This window comes from Ursus americanus, chromosome 21 (assembly GCF_024610735.1).
Source record: "Ursus americanus isolate L20-20 chromosome 21, mUrsAme1.1.p, whole genome shotgun sequence".
In the NCBI taxonomy this organism is placed as follows: Eukaryota; Metazoa; Chordata; class Mammalia; order Carnivora; family Ursidae; genus Ursus; species Ursus americanus.
This window is the reverse complement of record NC_142147.1, coordinates 57,479,869-57,507,788: the sequence shown is the minus strand read 5'-3', so window position 1 is coordinate 57,507,788 and position 27,920 is coordinate 57,479,869. Positions and strand designations below refer to the sequence as shown.

General features: G+C 43.9%; 1 protein-coding gene across 3 annotated transcripts; it reads right to left on the bottom strand.

Moving 5' to 3' along the window:
• Positions 1 to 327: 327 nt before the first annotated feature.
• Positions 328 to 21,008, bottom strand: LOC123777089 (uncharacterized). 3 transcript variants are annotated; one of them, XM_045773561.2, is made up of 5 exons: positions 20,595 to 21,008; positions 19,321 to 19,504; positions 18,862 to 18,988; positions 10,505 to 10,600; positions 328 to 6,107 (listed from the first exon to the last, which is right to left on the bottom strand). In XM_045773561.2, exons 2-5 carry the CDS (start codon positions 19,354 to 19,356, stop codon positions 4,483 to 4,485), a joined length of 1,884 nt encoding a protein of 627 aa, XP_045629517.1. In that variant the 5' UTR covers positions 19,357 to 19,504; positions 20,595 to 21,008; the 3' UTR covers positions 328 to 4,482. The 3 variants fall into 3 exon arrangements, with proteins under 3 accessions (XP_045629517.1, XP_045629522.1, XP_045629528.1); XM_045773566.2 differs by lacking the exon at positions 19,321 to 19,504; XM_045773572.2 differs by lacking the exons at positions 18,862 to 18,988; positions 19,321 to 19,504; positions 20,595 to 21,008 and adding an exon at positions 11,060 to 11,198.
• Between the last annotated feature and the right edge of the window lie 6,912 nt (positions 21,009 to 27,920).

Below are 27,920 nucleotides of genomic sequence, written 5' to 3'. Positions count from 1 at the left end.
ATGTAAAAAAGAAACAATTAGAAACTAAACGGAAAAAAAAAAAAAAGCCAAAATGAAAACTCAGTGAATAAGCTCAGCAGGAGAGGATGAGAGAATAGACAATCAGTGAGCTCAAAAAAAGATCAATGGAGGGGCGCCTGGGTGGTCCAGGTCATGATCCCGGAGTCCTGGGATCGAGGCCTGCATCGGGTCCCCTGCTCAGTGGGGAGCTTGCTTCTCCCTCTCCTGCTCCCCTTGCTTGTGCTAATAAATAAATAAAATCTTAAGGAAAAAAAAAGGATCAATGGCAATTCATTAATCTGAGTAACAGAGAGAAAACAGACTGGATAAACAAAAAATCTGAGAACTCATTTAATTGAAGTCCCTGAAAGAAAGGAGAGAGTAGGGCTGAAAAACTATTTGAAGACCTAATTGCTGGAAATTCCCCAAATTTGGCAAAGGACCTATATCTTCAGATTTAAAAAACTGAACAAATATTAAACAAGAAAACTCCAAAAATTCCATGCCAGGACATCGTAATAAAACTGATGAATTCTATAGAAAGCCCTTGACAGGATGCAGTACAGACAGGGGAACAATGGTGGAGTGGCAGTAGGTTTCTCATCTGAAACCACAGAGGACACAGGGAGGTAACATGTTTTTCTTGTACTGAAAGAACTGTAAATCCCAAGACTTTTATTCCACAAAAAACATCTATCAGGAATGAAAGGGACATAGAAACATTTTTAGATGAAGGAAAACAAAGTCCTCTGTCAACAGCAGACCTACCCCAGAAGAAAGGCTACAGTAAATTTGCCAAACAGAAGGGAAATGTTAACAAAAGGCCTGGGACTTCAAAAAGGGAGAAAGAACAATGGAATGGGTAATAGAGGTTAACAGACCATACTTTTCTTGAGTTTTGTAAAAAATGTTTTGACAACCCAGGCACAGCTTGTAACATCCAACATGGTGCTCAGTGTATGAAGAGAAAATACTTAGAATAATTATATTAAAAATGGAAAATGTAAAGGAACCTAATATGGAATTAAGGTTTCTATACATCAAAGTACTAGAATGCTGATAATATTAGACTGTAATAAGTTATGTACATACAATACCTAGAATACAAAAATTAAAACAACACTCAAAAACGTTATAGATCTATCAAATGGAATTCTAAAAAAATGCTGAAGTAACCCACAGGAGGGCAAAACAACAAACACCACAAAACAGAAAAGCAAAATAACAAAAACAACCAGAAAACGAGACAAACACTATAAAAGGAACACAAAGAAAAAAACAAATTAAAAAACGGTACACTTAAGCCCTAATATACCAATAATTATTTTCAATTTAAGTGATGTAAATCTACCAACTAAAAGACAGAAAGTAGCAGAATGGACAAAAAAGTATGACCCAACTATATGCTATTACAAATTTAATGATACAGATATGGTTGAAAATAAAATTATGGAAAAATATAAACCGCACAAACATTAATCAACACATGCAGCAGGGACTATATTAATATCACTCCACGTATGCTTCAAAGGCAAGAAAATGAACAGGGACAAAAAGTGACATTACACAATGAAAGGGTCAACACACCAAGGTAACATACCAATACTAAATGTGAATGCACCAAACAACAGAGTTTTAAAATACCTGAAACAGAAAATGGTAATCTATTTTTTTAGAAAGATTTTATTTATTTGAGAGTGCGAGTGTGTACAAACAGAGCAGCAAGCAGAGGGAGAGGGACAGGGAGAAGCAGGCTCCCTGCTGAGTACAGAGTCCAGATGGGGGGCTCGATCCTAGGACCGTGGGATCACGACCTAAGCCAAAGGCAGACACTTGACTGACTGAGCCACCCAGGTGCCCCAGAAAATGGCAGAATTTAAAAGATGAACAGACAGTTATACTCCAGGACAGTTCTACATCAGGACTTCATCATCCCTCTCTCTGGAATTGACAGAAATACTAAATGGAAGTTCAGTAAGGAGATAGAAAATGTAAATACTGCTCCAACCAAGAGGACTGTGCAGACATTTATAGAAACTCCACCCAATGACAGCAGAACATACATTCTTTTCAGGAGGACTTTTAGAACATTCGATAAAATAGACTGTAACTTGGATCATAAACATTTCCAACAAATTTAAACAGACCAAACTAGAAATTGGTAACAAAGTAATGAAAATACTCCAAACACTAGAAAACTAAACAATTATCCACGAACCCATTAAAATCTCTAGAGAAATCTAGAAACAGCAGAGCTGAATAAACTGTAATGAAAACTTGAGGGATGGGGGTGCCTGGGTGGCACAGCGGTTACGCGTCTGCATTCGGCTCAGGGCGTGATCCCAGCGTTATGGGTTCGAGCCCCACATCAGGCTCCTCCGCTATGAGCCTGCTTCTTCCTCTCCCACTCCCCCTGCTTGTGTTCCCTCTCTCGCTAGCTGTCTCTCTCTGTGTCAAATAAATAAGTAAAATCTTTAAAAAAAAAAAAAAAGAAAACTTGAGGGATGAAGCTGTTACAGTGCTGTGAGGGAACTTTCTAGTACTAAATGCTTACGTTAGAAAAGAAAAAAAAAGTAAAATGCAACCAAAGCAAAGTAGAAGATACAGAGATCAGAATGGAAATTAGTGAAATTATGAACAGCAATAGAGAAAAAACAATGAAATACAGTGTTGGTTCTCCAAAATGATCAGCAGAATTGATAAATGTCTAAGAAGATGGACAAAGATAAAAAGAGAGTGGACATACTTCTAAAATCAGGAATCAAATGGGATATAAGTACAGATCCTGCTCCCATTAAAAGGATAGTAAGGAAATATTTCAAAAAAGTCTAGAAACTAATTAGAAAATTTAGAGGAACTGGAACAATTCCCTGAAAAGGACAAACTTCAAACTATCCAATGTATCCAACATCAAAATTATTCTGAATTCAAGAAATGAGGAAAACTTCCTTAAAAAAAATACAAATGGAATGTTTTAATATATGATATATAAAAAAATTCATACTCTGCAACCAAGTGAGATTTATTCCAAGGATGCAAGGCTGGTTCAATATTCAAAACCAGTCAATGTAATACATTATATCAACAGGCTATAGGAGAAAAATCAGATGATCACGTCAATTGATGGAGGCAAAGCATTTGACAAAATCTAACGCTCATTCATTGTAACCAAAGAATCTCAGCAAATTAAGATTAGATGGAAATTCTCTAAACCTGGTAAGAAAACTTGGGGAAAAAAAAAAAAAAACAACTTCAACTAACATCATACTTGATGAAAACCTGAACATTCTCCTCCTAATAGGAGGTATCTGTCAAGGGCATCCTTTCTTACTATTATTCAACATCACGTTGGAAGTTCAACTAGTGCAGTAAAATAAGAAAAGAAAGTAACACATATACAGATGGGAAGGTAGAAATAAAACTATATGCAGCTGACATGTCTGCAGAAAAGCCTGAGGATTCTACCCAAAGAAATGGCTACAAATAATGTGAGTTCACCATGGCTGCAGGATACCACAATATCACTCCAAAAACAATTATCTGTATACTACTAAAGATCATATGGAAAAATGAAAGTGTAAAAATCAATGCCATTTATAATCACTCACACACACACAAAAACACCCCTCGGTACAACTCTGTAACAAAAATGTACAGAACCTGTATGTTGAAAATTATAAAACAGTAGCAAAATATCAGGAATTACTTAAATAACTGGTGTCATACCATGTACGGTGTTCATGATGCTGCTTTTCAACAAACATCTACAGATTTCAACCAATTCCTATAAAAATGCAAGCAAGATTTTTTGCACTCTAAGATTTATATGAAAAGTCAAAGGAACTAGGGAAGCTAAATCAATTTAAATAAGAATAAAGAGAGAGGAATCACTTTCCCCAATTCTGAGGTTTACCATATAGCTACAGAAATTAAGTAAATAGACTGGATCAAGAACAAGGTGAAAAAGTCTGTTTGGTGTTTAAAACCAAATAAAGAACGTTTGTTTTCTAAAAATGTAAGCTTTAGAAGTCTTAACTGGTGCAATAAGATGTGCTGTTCTTATGTGTACATTTATCGCTTTCATACCTGTCCTCAAGTGTCTAACCCTTCTGACACTGGACAGCAATGAGTATCTATATGTGACACATACAGGGTCAACGCCCACACCTCGGAAACATTCCCCTGGCCCCAAGTAAACTAAGGAACCCATGACAAAGTGCTGTAAGCTGGACAGAGAAGTCTCAAAAGTTTTTCGTTTCAATTTGCTCTTCTACATCTCCACCTTTTTATAAAAATTCCTGAGATAACACTGCAGCGTAAACAAAGGAGAAACATGTAGCAGAAGGTTTTACTTCGTGCACAATAAACACTGCTCTCCCCCCTCACGGATGAATTCTCAGATGCAGAATAAGGCTCTCGGCTCGGTCAATCTCTAAAATGCGACTCTACGTGACTACTGATGATCTGGGATGGAAGATTTCCTCACAGTGAAGACACTTGGGGGGTTTCTCTTTGGTATGTCCGATCAGATGCCACGGTAGATGTTTTATCTGGCAAAAGGGTTTCCTCAGTGGTTACATTCAAGAAGTCTTTCCCCAATAGGAGTTCTCGGAGGGTGACTGAGGACTGCCCACTCGTGAAGGGTCTTCCCACTTCTGTTACACTGACAGGGGCTCTCCCAGTATGAATCCTCTGATGCTGAGTGAGGGATGAGCTGCGACTGAAGGCTTTTCCACACTCACTGCACTTATAGGGCTTCTCTCCAGTGTGGATGATAGCATGTCGAATGAGGTTTGTGCTCCAGCAAAAGGCTTTGCCACACTCCATGCATTCATAGGGCTTCTCTCCACTGTGAATCCGCTGGTGCCTTGTGAGCCCTGACCGGCGGTTAAAGGCCTTCCCACACTCTGAGCACTCAAAGGGCTTCTCCCCAGTGTGGATGCTGAAGTGTCGAATGAGGTCCTTCCTAGTGCTAAAGGCTTTCCCACATTCTTTGCACTCAAAAGGTTTTTCTCCAGTGTGGGCCCTTTTATGCAAGATGAAAGTAGAGCAGTGGGTGAAGGCCCTTCCACACTCAGTGCACACAAAAGGCTTCTCCCCAGTGTGAATCCTCTGGTGTCTCTTGAGGTATGACCTGTGGTTGAAGGCCTTCCCACACTCCAGGCACTCAAAGGGCTTCTCCCCAGTGTGGATGACATAGTGGTGAATGAGGGCTGCACTCTCACAGAAGGCTTTCCCACACTCACTGCACTCATAGGGCTTCTCCCCAGTGTGAGTCTGCTGGTGCCACACAAGGTATGACTTGTGTTTGAAGACCTTGCCACACTCGAAGCATTCATAGGGATTCTCGCCACTGTGGATGATGTGATGTCGAAGGAATCCTGGCCTATGTCGAAAGACTTGTCCACATTCTTTGCACACAAAGGATTTCTCTCCAGTGTGTCTCCTCTTATGCAAGACGAAATTGGAGCGGTGGGTGAAGGCCTTCCCACATTCGTTGCACTTATAAGGCTTCTCTCCACTGTGAATCCGCTGGTGCTGTGTAAGGTATGACTTGCGGTTGAAGGCCTTCCCACACTCCATGCACTCGTAGGGCCGCTCCCCCGTGTGGATCATGTGGTGCTGAAGGAGGTGTGTGCTCTTAATAAAGGTTTTCCCACACTCGGTGCATTCATAGGGCTTCACTCCAGAGTGAATCTTTTCATGTCCAGCAAGAAGGTGCTTCTTATTAAAAGTTTTCCCGCATTCATTGCACTTAAAGGTATTTTCCTCTTCCTGAATCATGGGATCTTTACCTGAACCACATGAGTCATGGTCACGGACAGCACCTGGACGGATCAGCTCCTGTGCAGTCCGCAAACATACACGATCAGCTGTCCCTACACCATCATGCTCAGGGTTTGTTTTCTCAGGGAGTTTCTCCCTCTGGGGTTCTAACCCTGGTCTCAAGTGTCCTTCCTGCATTTCTGATGGCCCACTCTGATCTGTGGTTTGGACCAGCTGGAAGTTCCCTGGGTCTCCCTGTCTTAGTTCCTGGAACAAGGCCCCCTCAGACAGGGCTGGTGCACAAGTGGAAAGTTCTGTGGTCTTGGGTTTTCCCTTGTCACCTGAAAGAAACCCAATATACAAAAAGGCCTGTTAGTAGTAACAACACAGATAAAACAAAATCAGCATTTCAGTGAAAAAACTGAAGATGAAAACAGTGCCTGTCTCTGTGATGTTTTATTACCTATGAATGTCAGGACTGCAATTTCTTTTTTTTCCCTGGACCTTGGACTGTTAACACCTTGAAAGGGAGACCCAGGAGAAGCTGGGTGAGGGGACAGGGGGTCTTGAATGGAGACACAATTCCATACTGGATGTGGCCAGATAGACTAATAAGAATGCTGTATGTTTGGTCTCCTCTAAGCAAGGACGATGTTGTAAGAGCACTAAGAAAGGGCACCTAATGGAGCCCTGATAGAAGATAGAAAGCGTGTAATGGAAAACTAACTTTCCCCTAAAAGAAGTCTGGTCTTTGTCCCAGCTCCAAGGAAGTAACCTCTCAACGCTGCATAGTTCCGATAGACCTGTCTTTGTCATTCATGGTGAGTGCCTAGGAATGCACCTGATACTTTATGTCAAAACATAACTCCTAGTGGGCCCCTAGTTTATACTAAAGAAATGACTCAGGGTAAGGTCTGGAGACATCAGAAAAACCAACCATATAATCGGAAAGTTGCGGCTTTGAGGCACGAGGTATCAGCTGGAACTCTGGAAAGGAAAAAAGGGGCTAGAGATTGAGTCCCATGGGCAGTGACTCAATCAGTCATGCTTATGTAATATAGGCTCAATAAAAATCTGGATACTGAGGCTCTGGCCAATTTCCTGGGTTGGCAATATCCATGCACCTATTGTCACACAGGATGCCCGGAGGTAACAAGTCACTGAAGACACAGGAGTTTTGTATTTGGAGCACCTCTGGCCTCTCTGCTAAGCTGTACCTTTGTTTGTAACAAACGTGATTGAGAGTACAGTATAACAGCTTTTAGAAAGTTTTCTGAGTGTTTCTATCAACTCATTGAACCTGAAGGTAGTTCTGGGAAATCTCTGAACTTCCAGTGGTTTTGGATGACCTGGGCAGACTTGGCGGTCTTGGGACTTCTGTGTTCCTAGCCTTGAGTTTGCCTGGCTAACTGTGTGCCGAAAGAGATCCAAGGGAGCTTTCCAGTAGGAGGTGCCCATGATGTGAGTCCTACTGGCATCACATGAATTACCACAAAAGAGAAAGTACAAAGGGCACAGTGGCCTTAGGAGACAGAATGTACACAGGCACCGAGAGCACAAAGATGGTACTACTGAGGATCCAGGGAAAGGTAGGAGAGAAGGAAAACAAGATTCCCAAGGTTCTGACAGGGGTGACAGTGAGACCTCTGAGGACAAGGCTCATAAGGCAGGAGGTGAGCAGGACTGGGCTGGACATATGCAGTCTGGTTTGCCTGAGGAGCAGTCTGGTGAAAAGACTCAGAAAATACGCATGGCTAGATGAGAAAATGATACTAGTGTACTTGAAGACATTAAAGAAGAGCTATATCAATGAAGAATTTAACGTGCGGGTTAGAGGAGTTGGAGAAAGGTGGGTGGAAAGGTACAAACTTCCGGTTACAAGGGAAGTACTAGGAAGGTAATGTACAAGGAGGACTACAGCTCACACTGATGTTATGATATGTAAGATAGTTGAGAGAGTAAATCCGAACAGTTCTCAGCACAAAAAGAAACACTTTTTTCCTTTTTAATTTTCTTCTTTCATTACTTAGATTTATATGAGCACCAGTTTTCACTAACTGAAGGAAATTCGAAGATTTTCAGTTTTATGAAAAAACCACAAAAAGCAACAGTGTTCAGTGTTGTTCCGCAGCAAGCTGTGACAGAGGCAGCAAGCGCGTTCAGCAGCCAGAGCGGCCCATCAAGCTCCTTCACCAAAACTACACTCAACACCAAGCCAGCACAGCTTCGAACGGTATCTGTGAGCATCTGTGCTTTCATCTCAATTCATTCTGTGCCTGCACTAGCAAGAGGTGTCCTAAGGTATCCGAACCCTAATGGATTATTTTGAGTCTGAGAATGGTCAAAAATTTTTCCATATAAATTAATGGTAATTTCTTTTATGCTTTATGCCATTTCAGCTAATGAAAAGCTTCCCAGAAACACTCTAATTTCATACAGTGGGGAAACCTCTACGTCAATCATTACTGAACTAAACCTGGCGGGGGGGGGGGGAGGACTTAATAATATGAAACTGCCAGTTCTACCCAAGCGAATAAAAAGAATTCAGTACAACTCCCTATAAAATGGCAACTGGGTCATCAAGGAACTTCACAGTCTGATGGTAGGACTTGTAGGGAAGATCAAACAGGGAAGAATAAGGAGGATACCTACCGTCTCAGATAATAGTACTGTGATGGAATTACAGACTCTCAGACACTCTGGTACTGGCACAGAGAGAAGACAAATGGACAACAGAAAAAGAATAGAGAGCTCAGGAAACACACACACGGAGCTCTGGTGGATGGCGGAGGAGGCAGAACAGCTCAGCAGTAAAAGGAGAGAAAGCATAGTAAATGGAGCTAGAAAAATTAGTGTGACCCTGGGAAAGTAAAAACTGTATTCCTCACACCATATTCAAATCCTACCTCAGACCAAAAAGAGTTAAATGTCAAATAACAAGCTTAAAAACCTTTAAGGATAAAATAAACAATATGTTTTTGATGTTGGGGGATAAAGCAAGATTTTTATACAAGACAAAATCACTAATTATATAAGAAAATTACAGTAAAATAAGAACCTCTATTCAACAAAATAGACTTTAAATAAGTGAAAAAACAATATTGAAAAGTAGAAAATTTTATCTGTAGTACATATAACCAATGAAAGGTAAGGAGCGCCTGGGTGGCTCAGCCGTTAAGCGTCTGCCTTCTGCTCAGGGCGTGATCCCGGCGTTCTGGGATCGAGCCTCACATCAGGCTCCTCCGCTATGAGCCTGCTTCTTCCTCTCCCACTCCCCCTGCTTGTGTTCCCTCTCTCGCTGGCTGTCTCTCTCTCCGTCAAATAAATAAAAATCTTTAAAAAATAAAAAAACAATGAAAGGTAAGTGTAAAGAATGTACAAAGAATCCCTACAAATCAAAAGCAAATGAATTAATAGAAAAATAGGTATTTATCATGAAATGACATTTCAAAGGAGAAAATACAGACTGACCACCAATCATATGATCAGGTGCTAAAGCTCCTCAGCAATGAAGGCAAAGCAAACCAAGACCACATGAGATACAGTTTTGTCAACATGTATCGACACTGAATTGAGAATATCAAGTATAGGGCAGAATTTTGTCAACTATTGAGGAGCCTCGGAGTATCAAGTAGTGGACAAAGTACAGGGTCGAAGGAACCTCCACGCTTTACTGGGGAAAGTGTAAATTGGTACACGTCCTTTAGAACACAATGGCAATTATCCAGTAAACTTGGAAGCTTGCATAGCCTATAATCCAACAATTTCACTCCAAGAAACAGCAGAGACACCGTAATCATGTGCAAGACGACCGATACGGGACGGCTCCTGGCAGCACCGTGTATGAGAGTCAAAACACGTGAGTAACTGAACGCGCAGAGAGTGGATGAAGACGATGTGAGACAGGAACTTTTTTACTGATTCTCTTCGACTGTAAGGAATTTGAGCCTATTTTTATGTTGAGTAGAGAAAGGATGAAGTTACATTATACAACAAACAGAATATGAATGAAGAAAACAATTTCCTGAAAAGGTGTGCTCTAGACTCTGGGTCAGGAACCGGCCAGGGCCGGGCCAAGACCTCGCCCGCCAGATGGAAGGGGAAGGTGCAGACACCGGAGCCCAAATGAGTGCGGGAGGATCCAGGATCAAGCAATGGAGGAGGCGCACTTGACTTTCAACGCAAAGACCCCTCAGGGGTCATATGCTCAGACATCTGCGGCTGGGGAAGTGGTAACCATCCGGAACAAAGTCTGAGCACCGGGGTAGCTCACGCAGGACGCAGAGCTGACTAGAGGCCCCAGCAGATGCAGAGGCCGGTTAGGAGACGAGCAGCATCCCCCAGAGAAGAGATGATGGTAGCGTGTACTAAGTGTGGGGACGGGTCTGAGGGAGGTGAGGCAAGTGATGGATTCAGGAGACGTACAAGATGTGAAATGGACAGGACTGGGGGACGGCTGGATGTGGGGGAGGTGGAGGTGTGAGGAATCCTCTGAGGCTGTACCCCGTCTCCAACCTGCTTGGGTGGCAGGACCATTCACTGAAGCTTGGCAGATGGAAGGAGTGAGCAACATTCTGGGTCCCCTGCCAGGCACGCTGACTTCGGGTCAAAGGGCTCCGTGGCTTCCAAACTACCAGAGAGGCCAGAACAAGAAGCTTCCCCAGGGAACCAGGACCAGTGGCCTCCCCCTGGTCTCGAGCCTGCAGGGTCTCCCACGTGCCCACATCGTGGCTCCTACCTGGATAGGCGCTTTGAGACAGGTCTCTCTTCACCGTCCACAGCTCCTGCCCGTGCTCCAGCTGGTAGATCAGCTCAGGTCTAGGAACAGGACACCCTGTTCACAAAGAAAGAAAGGAGACACTAGGGTTTTTGTGAAAAGAAAGAAAACCTCTCCATCTAGTCTGGGACCTTAGAATGTCGATATGACCTCAGAATGTAGCTACTCCCATCCACAAACAAAATACTAACCTGTCACCTGGAAATAGGCATAAACACCACTGTGGGATCCAACGACTTTAGACAGTAGTGCTGGCTCTGTAGACAGCACCTACTCCCTTTGACTTCCAGCACACAGAATCCCAGGGAATATGACCCCCTCCTTCCAGAAAGTGTTTTCTAATCAATCCAAGTAACTGAGTCTCAACCATGCGTTTATCAACACCTCCTGGGATGTCGGGTTCACATCCAATGGAAACGAAATCTCTGCAGGTGAGGCCTGGATATTGGTAGATTTTAAAACCTCCCCAGATGATTCTGGCATCAAAGGAAGGTTGAAAAACCAGTCTCTACCAACCTGCAAGTGGCATTCCTCAATCACCAATAGTTAGAGGTACGCAACTTTAGAGAGCTCTATCCAGGATGGCTGAATGAGGGGATCTGCTGCTCCCGTAGTCTGGCGGCATCCCGGGACTTTTGTGAGGGAACCTGCCTAAAAGACCTAGACCACAGAGAGGAAGTAAAGAAACACACAGCTGGATTATCACCCAACAACCTGGGAGCCAGTCCCACCTCAGAGCTTCCTATTACGTGAGATGATAAACTTCCTTCAGGGTGAAGCCTGAGCTGCTCTGTCCTATGCAGCCAAACACAGATGCAGGGGAAGACAACACAGGACTCTGTAGAGGAGTCAAGGGCAGAGGCCCCAGGACCCACAGAAGGTTGCTCTGGCAGACACTGAACAATAGCCCAAGATTATCAGCTGTCACTAAGCAAATCTTGCTCGCGTCTATTGCATGCTCAGCACAGGGCCCAGTGATAGGGCAGTGGAAAGGAGAGGACGAGTCCCCTTCAGCTACCAGGAGTGATGCTCCCTGCAACCCCAGGCCCTTCTACCTGGAAGGCTCTTCTCTTCCCGCCTCGTGCCTCAGGCTAACTCTAACTCTTCCGGTCTCACCTCCCAGGTCATTTTCCTGACAAGTCTTCGCTGAAGTGTGGCGCCTGAGTCCAGGTGCTTCACTAATCTGCCACATTAAGGAATTTTTAATCCTAGTAGTAAATCCTAATAGTAAATAGTAAATAGGGTGTAACCATATCCCAGGGACTGTGCCAAGCTATTCAAATACATTACGCTGTTTCAAGTGGAAATGAATTTATGGAATAATTTAAAGAACTGACATTTAAAATACTGACTCTTCATTCGAAACAAGGTATGTGTCTTCATTAATCTAAGTGTTAATTTTAGATCCTTAGCAAAGTCTTTCTGTAATTTCAGGTGTGATAATCTGCGTCTGCAAGGGCTGATTCCCTAGTTGCCACTTGATCTGGAAAGATGGATCTCATCAATCTGTCTTCCACGGTCAAGTTGGGGGGGGTGCCCCCAGGGGCAATGAGGATAACTGGCTATCGTGCAAGGCTGAGGTCCCCCACAGACTACCGGGGCACAGGTCTGACCAACTGGGCCAGAAGCTGGTGGGCAACTCCACTGGGTTACCTGTGAGAGACCAATCGCATTAGCTCACCCTTCTCGAGGCATCCCTGGTGGAGAGTCCCGGCACTGGCTCCCTGCATGATATAGGGGATCTACTGGCAACACGGCATCAGCGCCCTCCTCAGATGCCGTGGCACAACAGGCTCAAGTTGCTTCAAGGGCAAATCTCGCCACTGTTGCTTAACTGACTGTTGTAATCTGACCCCCCACCCAGCAGGGACCCCAGTCCTGGAGACGCATGATTCACTGTATAATGGAGGGGGAAAATGTGTATGGGATATCTTGTTCCTGTTCCCCCTTAAGACACCTCAGGATGTTTCTCACCTTATTCCAGATTGTACAACCCCTGGCCAATGTGTCTGGGCACCCTGACGGCTGCTGCCCATTAGCATGCCAAGAGTCTCCTCCTTAAAATCAAACTGACACAATCAGGATAATGCTGCTGCCACCACTGTTGCTCTAGAAGCCCCAGCCCCTCTGGGGTTGTCTGGGGCACCCTAGAAAGGGAGGCCGCCACTCACAGCAGAGGCCACTTGGGACTGCCAAAAGCTTCTCAGGTAAATACCCAAAGAAAAGAAAAATGACCAGGAACAGAGAGGTGACAAAAACAATTATGCTGTGGATCAGGGCCATCCCACGGAGGCTGCTGCCCAGAGGCCCCAGGCCCTCCCCGCTCCTCCTCTTACCAGCAGGAGACAAATTCAATATGTGGCTTCAGGAAGCTGAAAGCCCAAGGGAAAAAGGAGGGGGGTGCGCTTTAAAATTTATGTACCAAGCAAATACCAGGTCTAGAACACATAATACTCATTCTAAACTGTGTATTCTTTTAAAAATAGTAACAAAAACAAACCCCTAGATACAGAGAGAGGAAATAAAAGATAACTAAATAAGACAAGGTATATAACTAAAACACAGTCTATGATTTGACCCAGTTGGAAATGCAAAATTTATATACCAGAAACTTATATAATAAATTGTATATAATAATTACATACAGCATAACAAAATTTATATTCCAAAGAAATTATACCCCCACCAAATTATATCCCCAAAACAAAACATGGCACTGATTGGCTTTTCTGGCTCTACAATACAGGTTCTGAATTAACTTGAGAATTTGCTAAAATGCACTAACTGACAAAACTTCATAAATTTAATCCATGCTGGGGCTCAAATCATAGTTATACCTGGAGATCCCACTAAAGTTAAATACTGATCTGCCCAAACTTAAAAAGTAGCTAAATACAAGGAAAAATAGGTATCTCACTTTAATGTAGACTTGCCTATATTTCCCCTACTCACAATACCCATGTCCTAAAATACCCCATTTTGGACATGGATGCTCTGACACAACACATTAAAGTAAATTTTTGGTGCTTACAAACTGACTTGGTAAAATGGGACTCACAGACACCAGTTAAGGTAGTGAATATGGCCCAAGGGAAGCTGGAAAGGGGCCTCCAGGGAGTAAAACTTCACATAACAGCTAAGCAATAAAGGAATGACTGCTCTACTGCTTTTCCATCTGACAGCCCAGTTGTATCTGTTCTTAACCCTGGGAAAAATAAAGGGCACCTCATGGTGGGTTACCACAATCTTAACGCGGTGGTCCACCCATTAGAGTTCCTGCTAAGGACCGAGTGTGTGTGCTCCTAAATATCATTACTAAGCCCAAACTCCCAATGTGATCGTATCTGGAGATAGGGCCTGTAGGGAAGTAATAGGGTTAAATGAGGTCACGGGGATATGGTCCCAATCTGGTAGGACTGGTATCCTTAAAAGAGGAAGAAGGGGTCTTTCCGAGCCAGAGGCAAGGCCACATGAGGACACGGCACGAAGGTGGCAGCCAGGAAGAGATCATCATCAGAAACCTGTCTGCTGGCACCTCGGGTCTGGGACTTCCAGCCTCCAGAACGACGTGAAAATAAAGCTGTTGTTGAAGCCACACAGTCTGGCAGCCAAAGCTGATTCACACAATCCACACACCCAATAAGAGCCAATATAAATTAATAACGTCATCCAATCAGCAACCTGGTAATTATCTTGGGCTTACACATCTGCCTACCGTGTTCTGTTCAGCGCATGTTTCAACAGCTTCTCCGCCAGCCTGCCTTTATCCGAAGGGGAACACTTCTCTTTTCCCAGGCTGCCTGTGACGCTGGCTCCACAACTCTGCCACTGCACACCATCTCTGCGCACAAGATCTTAACTGCGCCCACCCTTCTCGAGAAGCACGGGGACGACGGTACATCGATGACAGCCTTGTCCGAGGAAATTCATTCAACGCATTCATTATGGATACATAAATCCAACGTCTTTTAGTCCCATTGTGGGGACAGTTTCAGCTAATACTACTACTTAGTATTATTTGGGGGCTGGTGACTACATTCCTCATTTGTAAATTTTATTTAATCTCACTGCTGCTGTTACAAATCAGCCCACCTTAAATGGGGTTCCCTCCAACAAAGACTCTAAGATCTATTCGAAATACTGTTAACTGCACAAGCTCAGCACAGCTCCTGAGGACTCTGTAAGACAGAACGGAACCATCTGGGCCCTCTGGCATAACTCCACTTGTAGGAGGGGGCAGCTTCTCCTGTCCTCAGTCCCTTGCCAGATGCTATGGTGCTGGAGGAGGTCAGCTCTCCCTCAGACCCTCTGGCTACCTGCAAAGTCCCTTGAGATTAACAGAGTGAATAGTTAACGAGAGTTTGTGGACCATCAGAAAGACACTGCTATCCACCATACACGACAGAGCTCAGTGGAATGTTGCTGCTTTCCATCCCTTGGCCAGAGTGTTCCAAATAAAAAATGGGACCCTAAGAAATATTACTTGGACAAACTTCAGGGGGGGTTATCTTAGCGCTGGATGCCTGATTAGCAAATGGCCCCATCTCCACATTCATTATAAACTGCTGGGCCATTGTCTAAAAATGGTCTCCTTTGGGGTAAAGCACTCTTAAAAATCTCTTGTCTCACAGACACTCCAAATAGAAGTCAAAATCACACATCTCTACACATACAAGGGTCACAATACAAAGCACCATCAGGACATTCCTTATTCCCTTCAGAGTTGCAGACAATACTGGTAAGAGACACAGGTTTCACTTCTCAAATTATGCAATGCTACGTACGCTCTGGGAAGAGACATTCAACAGAGCTTTCATGGCCCAAACGTGCCCCAAATAGCTGGTTTAAGTAAAATACATAATGGTCACTTCAAACAACTTTTCAAATTCCAGTGGGACAAATAAACCCCTAAATGAGTCTCTATCTTGCCCTAATAAAAGGCCTCTTAGCCTATGTACACCCCACACTAACACCACTGTTTCAACTAAACATGGCAAAACCCCCAACTTGAGTGGGCACTCACTTGCAAAGGATACCCCAGTCGCACACCCAGACAACATCGTCCCAGACCAGCACCTCAACGATGAAGACGACTGACTCCACTCTGATGTTAAAACCTTCACCCCAGCAAATGTCCATAGACTGCCTCCCCTAACACAGAAATAGACATGAGAGTTTTTTGCTTTCTTCTATTAAGAATACTATTATGTTCCTGAGGTGACTTTAAAAAAACACCTAAGGCGGAAGGGTCAGGGGAACAAATCATGTAATTATAACACTGGAACATTCAGTTCCATCACTTAACCTCTGTGGAGGCACGAAGGGCTGGAGATTGAGTCCAATCACTAACAGCCAATGACTTCATCAATCATTGGCCTATGTAATGAAGCTTTCACAAAAAACCCTAACTAAAGTGGTTCAGCGAGTTTCCAGGTTGGCTAATACGATGAGGTGCTAGAAGGGTGGCAAGGCTAGGGGGCATGGAAGCTCAGTGTCCTGTCCTACATACCCTGTCTTTCGCATCTCTTCCACTTAGCGGTTTCAAATTAAATCATTTATAATAAACAGGTGATATTAAGTAAGGTGTTTTCCTAAGTTCTGTGAGCCACCCTGGCAAATCATCAACTCTGAGGAAGGGGTCCTATATCTGATTTCCAGCCAGTTAATGAGGACAGGTGACACCCTGGACTTGTGACTGGCATGTGAAGTGGATGGGTGGGGGGAAGGGGCTGCCCTAGGAGACTGAGCCCTTAACCTGCAGGATCTGTGCCAACTCCAGGTAGTCAGTGTCGAACGGCATGGTGTAAAAACAAAATTTTTATATCAGAAGTGTTGCTGAGTAGAGGAAAAAGTTTTTTTCTTTTATACACAACCACCACACACATACAGGCATGTGTGTACAGGTGTGTGCCTGTGTATATATACACAAAAATACACACAAAGATACGTAAAACATACAATACCATTAACCTCCCTGTGTCGTCTGTCACTAAGTCACCTCTACAAATTAAAATCTTACAAGTGCAAATTAATGCGGGGGGAATGCTGTGGAACTTAAACAAGTGGAGCATGAATAGGCCTGAACAGTCCTGCTTGGTCAGTGCTCAGTGATGATTATGAACTGCTTTTTAACATGACCCATGTTTAATTTTTCTTATTTTCTTCAAAGAAAGAATCTTGCATCACTCTGGTAAATGGGAAACCTAGAGTCACTTCCTTTGGTGGCTGGTCACCACGAACACTCAGCAAAATGAAATCAAAATGATGGTAAGTCCCAGTGAGATCCTGTGCCTACTCAGGGCTACAAACCCAAGGCTACTCCCTCTGTTTTAAAGCGCAAAGTACTAACAATTGGAGGGGGGGGGCAGTGAAGAAAGTATAGTAAGATTCAGCACTAAAACCAGACTTGCCATGAAAAACAATCAGAAGGCAGGAAACGATTATATCAGGGTGTCTCTCAATGCCAGTTGATGAAGTGTTCCTACACTCTCTGAAACAAGGTTTCTCAACCTGGCATAATTACTTGGGTTCATGGGCATGATTATCTAGGTCAAGCTAATTTTTGTTGGAAAGGCAGGGAGGAAACTGTCCTGTGCTTAAGAATGTTTGGCTGTGTTCCAGGTCTCCACCCACCAGGTGCCTGTCCCACCCCTATCCTACCTGTGACAACCAAAAATGTCTCCAGACACTGCCCAGTGTCCCCGGGGAGATGATATCATCCCTGGATGAGAACCACTGGCATAGAGGTTATAACCAGGATGATGAGAGAAGTGAGAGGGATGGGGGAGGGCCTCCAGGAGATCCGCTGGTCAGGACACAGCGGCGAGGTGGTGATTATGCACACAACGGGCGACCGTGTGAGAGGCTGAAATGCCCAAGAACACTCACCAGGCAGACACAACAGCAAGCAGAGGCCCGAGGCAGGTCTGGCCGTGGGGAAATCACTAGACGCCCAGCACAGCCGAGCACAGTGAACTCAGGGAAAGCACTGAAGGTGAGGGAGGAGGTCAGCAGGAAAAGAGAGTGGACTTTTTATTTGGAAACATTTTGTTGTGAAATATTTAATCTATCCAACTTTTCTAATTTTGCTTTTTCTCTTCTCACTGACAGACAATTCCAGTTCTCCAAGAATAGGCACGTCTCATCCTAAGCTCTGGATTTATAGCCCTCCTTTCCCTCAAAGTGAATGGCCTTGAGGTGACTCGCCTCAAACACAGAAACATCTAAGCTGGTATTTCTCAACCGTGCCACTCTGGATGCTGCAGGTGGGATAATTGATGATTCTTCACTGAGGAGGGCTGTCTTGTCCAGCGAAGGACGTTCACGGCACCTTTGGACTCTAACCACTAGATGCCAGTACCACCCTCACCCAAGGCGGGACAACCCAAAGTGGCTGCAAACATTGCCAAATGTCTCCTGGGGGCACAACCGCTGAGAAGTTTACTCTAACTTCTCTCTCTTGTACTGGCAGAGGATGTCGGCCCTTGAAACAAGTGACAATCACGAAGGCACACGAACACAAAGAAGCCCCATAACCGAGATCACGTCGTTTGGAACAATACCTGTTGGCACGGAAGGCAAAGGCCTCCCGGGGGCCTGCCTGACTCACCCTCTTCTTGGAGATCATCCCATCACTCACAACCCTGCTAAGGACACCTGAGCCAATCAGGCTCATGCAGTCAGCTCCCTCTCTGGAATGTGAAATAAGAACCTCGGATGGAGGCCAGTCTGTGCTGGGCACTGGGGTGAGAGGTCCAGAGAAGTACCGGCTCGGGTGGCCATTCCTGCCTCAAGGACAACCCACACAGTCCAGCAGCAGACAGAGAAAGAGGAACAATATAAACACGCAAAGACGCAGAGACGAGGAATCTGGGGGCCAGAGAGGGCAGGGACTGGGTGGCTAGTCATGTCACACTTTGATGAGGCAGAAAAAAAACCTTTCTGCATACAGTGACATGAGCAGAGAGAGCCAGAAAGAGAAGCCAGGACGACAGACCAGAAGCCAGGGCATAATCGTGGTCATTCCCAGTACCTCTATCAGTCCCTCACAGGACCCAGCTGGAAATCCTCCCTTTGGGTTCTGCAGAACACCCCCCTTTCCTTCCTTTACTTTCTAGGAGCCAAAGAGGAACTGCTGCTTGCCCAGACAGACACAGGAGAGCAGGCCCAAAGAGATTCATGTAGAAAATGACTAAAGCTGTAGGGATGAGGGAGAGGAGGAGGGCTCCAGAGGCCTTCTTGACCAGCCAGGCTGGAGCCACAGGGTTCTCTGACAAGGAGGTGGTAGGTCTCCCCATGGTGGAGTGGGGAGGACTTACCCAGAGACACCAGAAGTCCACAGTTTTCCAGCATCACCTCCTGGTACAGGGTCCTCTGGGCCGGGTCCAGCTGCCCCCATTCCTCCTGGGTAAAAGTTACGGCCACATCATCGAAGGTCACAGATATCTGGAAAGTCAAACAGAGGTAGTAGCGTTGGCCTTGGGGCTGCTGGATGGGATCAGAGCTCATCCCTACATCTCTGGTAAAGATGCAGAGTGATCAAGGCTCCAATCACCTCGTACCTCCCGAGGGCCAAGCTCTGTGCTGGGCTCGGGCAATGCTTTGGATGTACTACGGCAGCATAAGGGAGAAAGAAGCCTCCTCTGTGGGAGCAACTGGAAGGTCACACAAGACAATGGAAATGACATGAGGACTGGGTGATGCAGAAAGCAAGGGCTCTAGGACGTCAGAGGAATGAGTGAATGTGATAATAACAGTATCAGTAACAACAGCAGTACCTGAGCCTCACTGGTCCTGCTAGCTGCCTGCCCCATGCTGAGGGCTTCACGTCCTCGTTAAAGGGACTACAAGTCCCCAGTTCTTAAGTCAGTCTCCTGTGGCTTGCATCCAAACTCTTGAAACCCGACACTTGCCAGCTGTGTTACCTTGAAGACATCACTTCATTTCTCTGAGCCTCGGTTTCTGGATCAATACAATAATAGTTCCCACTTCACCAATAACAGTTGTGAGATTTAGACAAATTACTCAACGCTCAGTGTGCTTTGGGATAATCATTGTTTCTCCCAGAACCGTAAGGAAAACATCTCATCACCTCCAGTCTGTGAAAGGCTAAGGGAACTCCACCAATTCATGCTAAGTCTTGCATCTTACAAACCAGAAGAGAGATTAAGACAGACTACTCTAGCAGTATTGAAGAGAGTAAACTGGACACTCCTCCATAATCAGAGTGATTACAAAGTAAGAGGCTATGAAGCATTTGCCCCAGTTTTTGCTGTTAAATACATTCCCATCACCCCAAAATATTTCTGTGAACATGGACAGAGGAGCAGCGCCCTCATCACTAACCTCACAGGAAAGTCACCTTGAAGGGGTGGTACCTTCTTCGGTAAATGGCAGGGCCCAGACCTGCTCCCCATCCTGCCTGGGCCTCCCCAGGGTCTGCCAAACTAGGGGGAGAAGCCATATGAACCATAAGCCTCTTTTTCCTTCCTGAGCTCTGACAGCTCTTATCCCTGAGGCCAGGATACCTCAGGACCAGGGAGCACAAATGGCTACAGATTAACACAGGAACTGGCCACAAAGCGTGCTGGCTGTGGAGCATCCTGCAGAGACCACAGGATCTCGCACTCCCAAAGGCACTCAGCAGCCGGAAGGAACCATGGCAACCTCACCGGCCTTCGTGGGCTTCCGAAACAATCAACGTACTTTGCTTTTGTCCATGCACTTTTGTCTGAAGAGCTATTCCCCCTCCGCCCGATGACCAAGGTCACGTGTTGAAGGAGGACAGGTGGGGCAGCGGGGATCAACTCAGTGTATGGTGGGGGGGGGAATTTATTTTAAGAATGACAGGAGTCCCCCGCGGAAGCATCATTCATTCTTTCCACTTCTTGAGCAAGTCAGAAACTGCACACCTTATGAAATGGGGGATCAATTAAGTGGTACGCCAGCCCCGCACGCCAAAACACACAACTGCGTAGACACATTCAAGCCCTGCAGAGCCCGGGTCTTCCCTCGCAAAAAAGAGGCAATCCCGAAACCAACGTCCACTGACCTGGGCCTGTCCGGTCGGCGGCGCCGCCATCACGGGGCCTTGCGGGTCGAGCAAGGCTGGGAGCGGCGAGCGCCGGGGCAGCCTGCCGGCCACACCTCTGCTCTGCGCGCCCTGGCGACCTCGACGGAGAGCGGCAGGCCGGACCGCAGCGTCCCCTGAGTAAAAGGCACCACGACTCGGGGCGCCGCCCTCGGCGACTGCGAGGATGAGAGCGGCTGCAGAGGCTGCGGCCCAGCGGGCGGCCAGGGAGGGACACCCGCTACCGGGGGTCACGGCCCCTACACAACGCGAAGGTGAGGTCTATCCTGCTTCCCAGCTCGTTCCCCACGGAAGGGCTTAGATGTGGCGCTGGCCAAGCCCTCATTAAGTCAAGGCCGTTCCACGGCAAACGGCGGACGCTAATGGCGACGGCAGTGAAACACCCGGAAGTCCCGCCCACGTACGTGTGTCGCAGGAAACGTCCCTGTCCGGTGCTGTCATTGGCCAGAGCCGCCTCAGATGCCTTCTGGGTACTGTGGTTTCTCTCCTCTGTATCCAACCGTGTGAGGCGGGTCTTCAGCAGGAGTCTTATCCTAGGGGAAGGAGCGCAAGGAACTGAGCCACCGATCTGCATTTTTACAATTCGAGAGGACCAAGGGGCAGGTGCGAGAGCCTTCATTCTGTGCCTGGGGAAATTGAGTCTCGGGAGGCAGGGACATTCGTCAGGGTGGAGGCATACGCAAAGGCACAGAACTCGCCTTCGACTCGAGGCTGGCCTGGTGACTTCCCGTTTTTGGTACCACCTTCCCGGATCCTCTTGTCCGGTAGCGGACCAAAAAAGTAGTTCAAAAATCCTCCTACCGGAAGTCCCCTCTCACGGATTGCATACTCGCCTGGGCCTTATTTGGCCCAGGGCCTTTTTCATAAGATAAATGAATTTCTGAGTCATGTAATTGGCTTATATTACCAAAAAAAATGGATTTGCCATTCTGTGAAGTGGGGAGGAGCAATTAGAGGAAGCTTGGAGGGAAACTCGGGACTCCAGTTTTGAGCATTGCCAATTTGAAATGTTTGAGACCACAAGGCATGTGTTAAGTAGGCATTTCAACCAATGACTGAACATTGGAAGAGAGTTCAGCCCTGATAAATAATGGAAAGTTTCAACTTTTCGTGTTTGTGGGCCCTGCTTTTGGGCTCTCAGGGAAGCTATACTTTAGCATTTACCAAAGTCAAAATGACTTGTCAAAACCTCAAAGCATGGACTCTATTTCTGCCCCCAAGCACACATTGCACATCTGCTTTGTTGAAGAAAAAACAAAACAAAACAAAAAACCCAAAAAGGAGCATTCCAAACATAAAGATAAGAAAAAACAAAAACAAGAAACCCCCACAACCCTCCTTGGTTCCCATAAGATTAAATCATACGGTTTTGCACATACTAAAAACATAAGACAAAGTCTGTAACTTTCTGGAATGCCCTTGGTCATGATAATTTGTAACTCTTTATGTAAAAACAAAATATAACACTGCACCAAATGTTCCTTCCCCAGAGCACTCTCTTCTTTGTGAAGATTGTGTATACTGGTCAGCTGTCCTAACTTGAATTTAAATAAAACTCTCTTTTTATTTTAATTTACTTATTTTTAAAGATTTTATTTATTTATTTATGAGATAGGGAGAGAGAGTGCACGAGGAGGGAGTGCAGCAGGCAGAGAGGGAAGCAGGCTCCCTGCTGAGCAAGGAGCCTGATGCGGGACTCCATCCCATGACCTGAGCTGAAGGCAGATGCTTAACCGACCGACCTGAGCTGAAGGCAGATGCTTAACCGACCGAGCCATCCAGGCATCCCCTCTCTAAAATTTTTTAAATTGGGAGTTGTTAGCTTACACTGACATTCCAAATCATGATACTAGGTAAGAGCACCAGGGGAATGAATGTAAATTGAAGAGAATGGACAGAGCATGCACCCTGGCCCAACCTGGCTTTGTAAACTGGTTGATGTCAAGAAACCAACAAACTTCAGGCTCCCTGCTTATTGGGGAGTCTGCTTCTCCCTTTCCCTCTGCAGCTCCCCCTGCTTGTGCTCGCTCTCTCTTTGTCAAATAAATACATATGAAATCTTTAAAAAAAAGAAAGAAAGAAAGAAAGAAAGAAAGAAAGAAAGAAAGAAACCAACAAACTCATATTAGGGGTTCTGATGTCCACCCAGAGGTACATTAAGCAACCTTAGAAGTCAGGTGATTTTTTTTTTTTCATAACTGTGGAGCTGAGAGAATCAAATGCATCTTTTTTTTTAAGATTTTATTTATTTATTTGACAGAGAGACAGCCAGCGAGAGAGGGAACACAAGCAGGGGAGTGGGAGAGGAAGAAGCAGGCTCCCAGTGGAGCAGGGAGCCCGATGCGGGGCTCGATCCCAGGACCTTGGGATCAGGCCCTGAGCCAAAGGCAGACGCTTAATGACTGAGCCACCCAGGTGCCCCTCAAATGCATCTTTGATGATTTCACTATGCATACAGATTGAGAACTGGAATCAGGGAGTATAGAAATGCCCTTGAGATAATATTTCTAAGATGAGAAAGAATCATAGTGACAAGTTATTGATTAGGTCAAGGAATGAAAAATGTAGCAAGAGTTCTGCAGAGAGCTAGTAAGATATATGCTTTATAAATATTTACACATATACATCTTTTGTAACTATATGGTGTATATGTGTGTATTGCATATATGTGTGTGTGTGTAGGTGCAATATGTATGTGAGATTTAGTTCAAGAAATTCACTTACGTGATTGTGGGGCATGGCAAGTTTTACTCTATCCATAGGGTAGAGTGTAGGCTAATGGGCTGGAAAATCTCCAGATACAGCTAATGCTGCAGGCTTGACACTGAATTTATTCCTCTGGGAACTCTTACTTAAATCTGTAAGGCCTTTTCACTGATTGGATGAGGCCCACCCACATTACCAAAATAAAATCCTTTACTTAAAGCCAATCAATTGTAGGTGTTAAGTATATCTATAAAATATCTTAACAGCAACACTAAATTAGGGTTTGATTCAATAATTGGCTAGTATAGCCTAGCTAAGTTTATACATAAAACTAGCTATCATATTCTACCTCTTGTCAACTTGGCACCCACATACATCTCCTTAAACCATACTTAATTTCCAAATAAAAACATTAAAAAAGTCATACTTCTGCCTAACTAGATCAAATCTGATATTGGCGCATTGCTACGCTGGACCATATTACATATAATGGACTTTATATGATGAATGCAATATGATCTGAATGAATCTATTGATCAAACGTTAAATTCCCTGACATTAGAAATTGTCCTCTGGTTGTGCAAGATAATATCCTTGTTCTCAGAAAATACAAACGAATATGAGACATGAAGTATGAAGCTCTTAAACTATTCAGAAAAATATAAATTGATGGATAGTGGGAAGGAAAAGGATGAGTGATAGAGACAATGTGACAAAAATACACTAGGAGGAAAGAAACATTGTTATCACCCGAGATGAGGAGTCAAAACCCAAAAAATTCCATACAAACAGACCTCGTTAAGATAACTTTTGGGGCACCAGGGTGGCTCAGTCGGTTAAGCGTCTGCCTTTGGCTCGGGTCATGATCTCAGGGTCCTGGGATCCAGCCCCATGTTGGGCTCCCTGCTCAGCGGAAGGCCTGCTTTTCCCTCTATCTATGCCACTCCCTCTGCTTGCGCTCTCCCCCCCCTCAAATAAATACATAAAATCTTTAAAAATAAAAGACAACTTTTGTCTTCCTTTAGTCTCCCCATTTATTTTAGCTACATTTGAACAACTGCCTCTCTTTATATATTCAACTTAATATATAAGCACTTAGGTTTTGCTAGTTCTTTGGGTCTTTGTTTCCTTATGAAGCCTTGTGTATCAGGCAAAACTTACATTAAATAAATTTATAAGCTTCTCTCCTATTAATCTGTCTTATGTCAATTTAATTCTCAGGCCCATCCAGAGATCCTAAGACGGTAGAGGTAAAACTTTACCTCTTCTACATAAGCCAAGAATCTGAAACAAAAAGTAGAATATGACCAATATATTTAGTTAAAAGTATTCAAAAACACTAGTACTCAAAGAAATTGAAAATAAAGCAATGAGATATTATTGTTTCCATCAGTAAGATTCATAATGATTAAAAGATTGACAATGCAGTGTGTGAGCAGGGATGAGAGAAAATATGAATAAAATAGAAGTGGCATATTACATTTTTCCTGAAATTAAATGTGAAAAATTTAAATTAAAAGCAAAAATAATGAATGTGACAATTTGTTGAAAGAAAAATATACTGATCTGGCACCTGGTGATAGGGGAGTTCAATTGTAAAAATTCACCAAGCTTTACACTGATGATATGTATACTTTCTTTTTTTGTTTTAAGATTTTATTTATTTGTCAGGGAGAAGGAGGGAGAAGAGAGAGAGAGCGCACAAGCAGGGGGAGCAGCAGGCAGAGGGAGAAGTAGGCTCCCCACTGAACAAGGTGCCCAATGCAGGACTCAATCGCAGGACCCTGGGATCGTGACCTGAGCCGAAGGCAGATACTTAACCAACTGAGCCACCCAGGCGCCCCTAAAATTTATTTCAAAAAGTATCTTCTTGTTTTCTTACTCATATTTCATGTTTACTAGTTTCTGAAATTCTGGCATTTCTGTTTCTTCATAATTTCCTCACATGAGGAAAAGATTTATTAGTTAATTCTGAATTTTATGACAATTCTGCTTTAACAATGTCAATATTGGATATTTGATCATTTTCAGTTGTTAGAATACGTTTTTTCAAGTCAACCTTGCAACTGCTCCTTATAATTTTGATCCATTTGCACTCATTTTTCTTTTCTTGAACATTGCACTGGTTGGCTTTTTAGATGCCACATATATTTTTAAATTTTTAGTATAAATTTAAAATATACATTTTAAAATAAATACAATATTTAATTGGAGTAAGTATAACAACATAAATATTTAATTTATAATCAACAAATCATACAAGTTATGATATTTAAACCCAAATAGGTATACATAAAAATATGTACAAAAAATAGAAATATTAATAAATACAAATGGCAGAAATTTGTGCTCTAGGTTTCCAGACAAATTTGGTGGAAAAAAATAGTGGAAAAGATTTAATATACAGAAGTGAATAACATACAACTTATCACTGTTTTATAAAGTTTCCTGATAAGTATGTATTGTCCTGATTAAAAAACTTTCAGGAAAGTTTTAATATTTGATCACACTTTGTTAAAAGTCAAATATCTCATATGGAGTGCCTGGGTGGCACAGTTGGTTAAGTGACCGGCTCTTAGTTTTAGCTCAGATCGGGGTTTCAGGGTCATGGGTTTGAGGCCCGAGTGGGACTCCTCGCTGAGTGTGAGGTCTGCTTAAGATTTTCTCTCTCCTTCTGCCCCTCCCCCCCCTCAGATAAATAAATAGATCTTTTTATTTTATTTTTTTTAAGATTTTATTTATTTATTCGACAGAGATAGACAGCCAGCGAGAGAGGGAACACAAGCAGGGGGAGTGGGAGAGGAAGAAGCAGCCTCCTTGGGGAGGAGCCTGATGTGGGGCTCGATCTAGTAACACCGGGATCACGCCCTGAGCTGAAGGCAGACGCTTAACCGCTGTGCCACCCAGGCGCCCCTAAATAAATCTTTTTAAAAACTAAAAAAACTAAAAATTACAAAATAAAAGTCAAATATCTCAATAAATAAAACTTGTATTACTTATCTAATTCCTCTTTAAAGTGTTTTAAAATCACACAAACATGTATGTGTAACAAAACGAAACTTTCCCTTTTATCCTGCAGTACTGTGGATCACAGCTACAAACTATGACAAGAATTTGTCAACTTCCGTCAAGGCTGATCGATGACCTTGAGAAGAGATTGCAAGGCAGAGACCTTTATGTTCATTGCACAAGCAACCTCACCCGAAGCTACTCCCGCCAGCGTAGGGTAGGATCTTGTTCTTATTTATGTCTTTTATATCTTATATACATGGACTTTTTGCAATTAATTTTTGTTTTTTTAAGCATCACATTCAAATATGATTTATATTGAACACAGAATTTTTTGCACCCCTTTAAATTGCTCCTGAGTTGAGAACTTCACTTTCCACACCCTAATCCTGGCACTAATTAAAAGAACCCTTTTAATTTTTGTCTTGTTTCTTATTTGTTTGTTGTTTTATTTAAATAAGCTGTATGCCCAACATGGGGCTTGAACTCATGACCCCAAGGTCAAGAGTCACATGCTCTATAGACTGAGCCAGCCAGACACCCCCCTCCCACCAAGAGCCCTTTTAATTTAATAAGAAAAGGTCACCACTTCAAAAGATAAGGGAAGAGCATTAAAAAAGGAATTTAAAAAATGTATATAATAAACATTGAAAAAAAATGTGTGAATACAGTAGTACTCAGAAATGCTTCTGTGACGGTTTGGGTGTACAGGTTAGTATAAATTATTAAATCTCTGTTAATGGAAGACTAGGAGGCTTATCTAGCCTTTCCTAGATAAAAAGGGTCTATAGGGGGGCGCCTGGGGGGCGCAGTTGTTAAGCATCTGCCTTCGGCTCAGGGCGTGATCCCGGGCGTTTCGGGATAGAGTCCCACATCGGGTTCCGCTGGGAGCCTGCTTCTTCCTCTCCCACTCCCCCTGCTGTGTTCCCTCTCTCACTGGCTGTCTCTCTGTCAAATAAATAAATAAAATCTAAATAAATAAATAAATAAATAAATAAATAAATAAATAAAAGGGTCTATGGTTCTAAGAAGTGATTCAATTGGTAAAGATAAACCTTCAGAATCACTAAAGATTAAATAAGCAGGAGGGGCCATCCAGGCTGATGATATAAAACCATCCTCGAGGCTGTCTCCCAGTCTGATCCCTAGACTGCAGAACTCTCTTCCAACATGGCCCAAGACAACTCTCCAAACAGTAAGTTCCCCACACACCGACCAAAGTTTCCATTTTGTTGTTTTGGGGAGGAAATTGGACTAAAAATGAGACTGAAAACCTACTGGGCTTGCCAGAGGTTGTGGGAATTCCACTTTTATACCTTGAAAAGACTGTACTAGGGTTAGGGAAAACCAGTTTCTCTCATGTGAGATGGAAATATGCTGTTTCCTGAGCATTGAGCATTGGGGATTTCAGAAAGATACAGGCATTCAAGATAGATTCTTCCTTCAGGAAGAAGGAGAGGGAGAGAGACACACTTAAAAAAAGAAACTATGGGAGGCATGAGAAATTTCAGAGACCAGAAAATCTTTGGAATCAAAGAAGCTTCCCGATTTCTCTCTCCAGACTCAACTTTT

Bases quoted from the DNA above. Each gene is read 5' to 3' on its own strand.
- LOC123777089 (XM_045773561.2), bottom strand. From the start codon at position 19,356: ATGGGGCAGGCAGCTAGCAGGACCAGTGAGGCTCAG. The intron at 18,989-19,320 runs GTACTGCTGTTG...TTGACTTTCCAG, and splicing joins GCAGGACCAGTGAGGCTCAG to ATATCTGTGACCTTCGATGA. The intron at 6,108-10,504 runs GTAGGAGCCACG...GGTTTCTTTCAG, and splicing joins GTCTCAAAGCGCCTATCCAG to GTGACAAGGGAAAACCCAAG.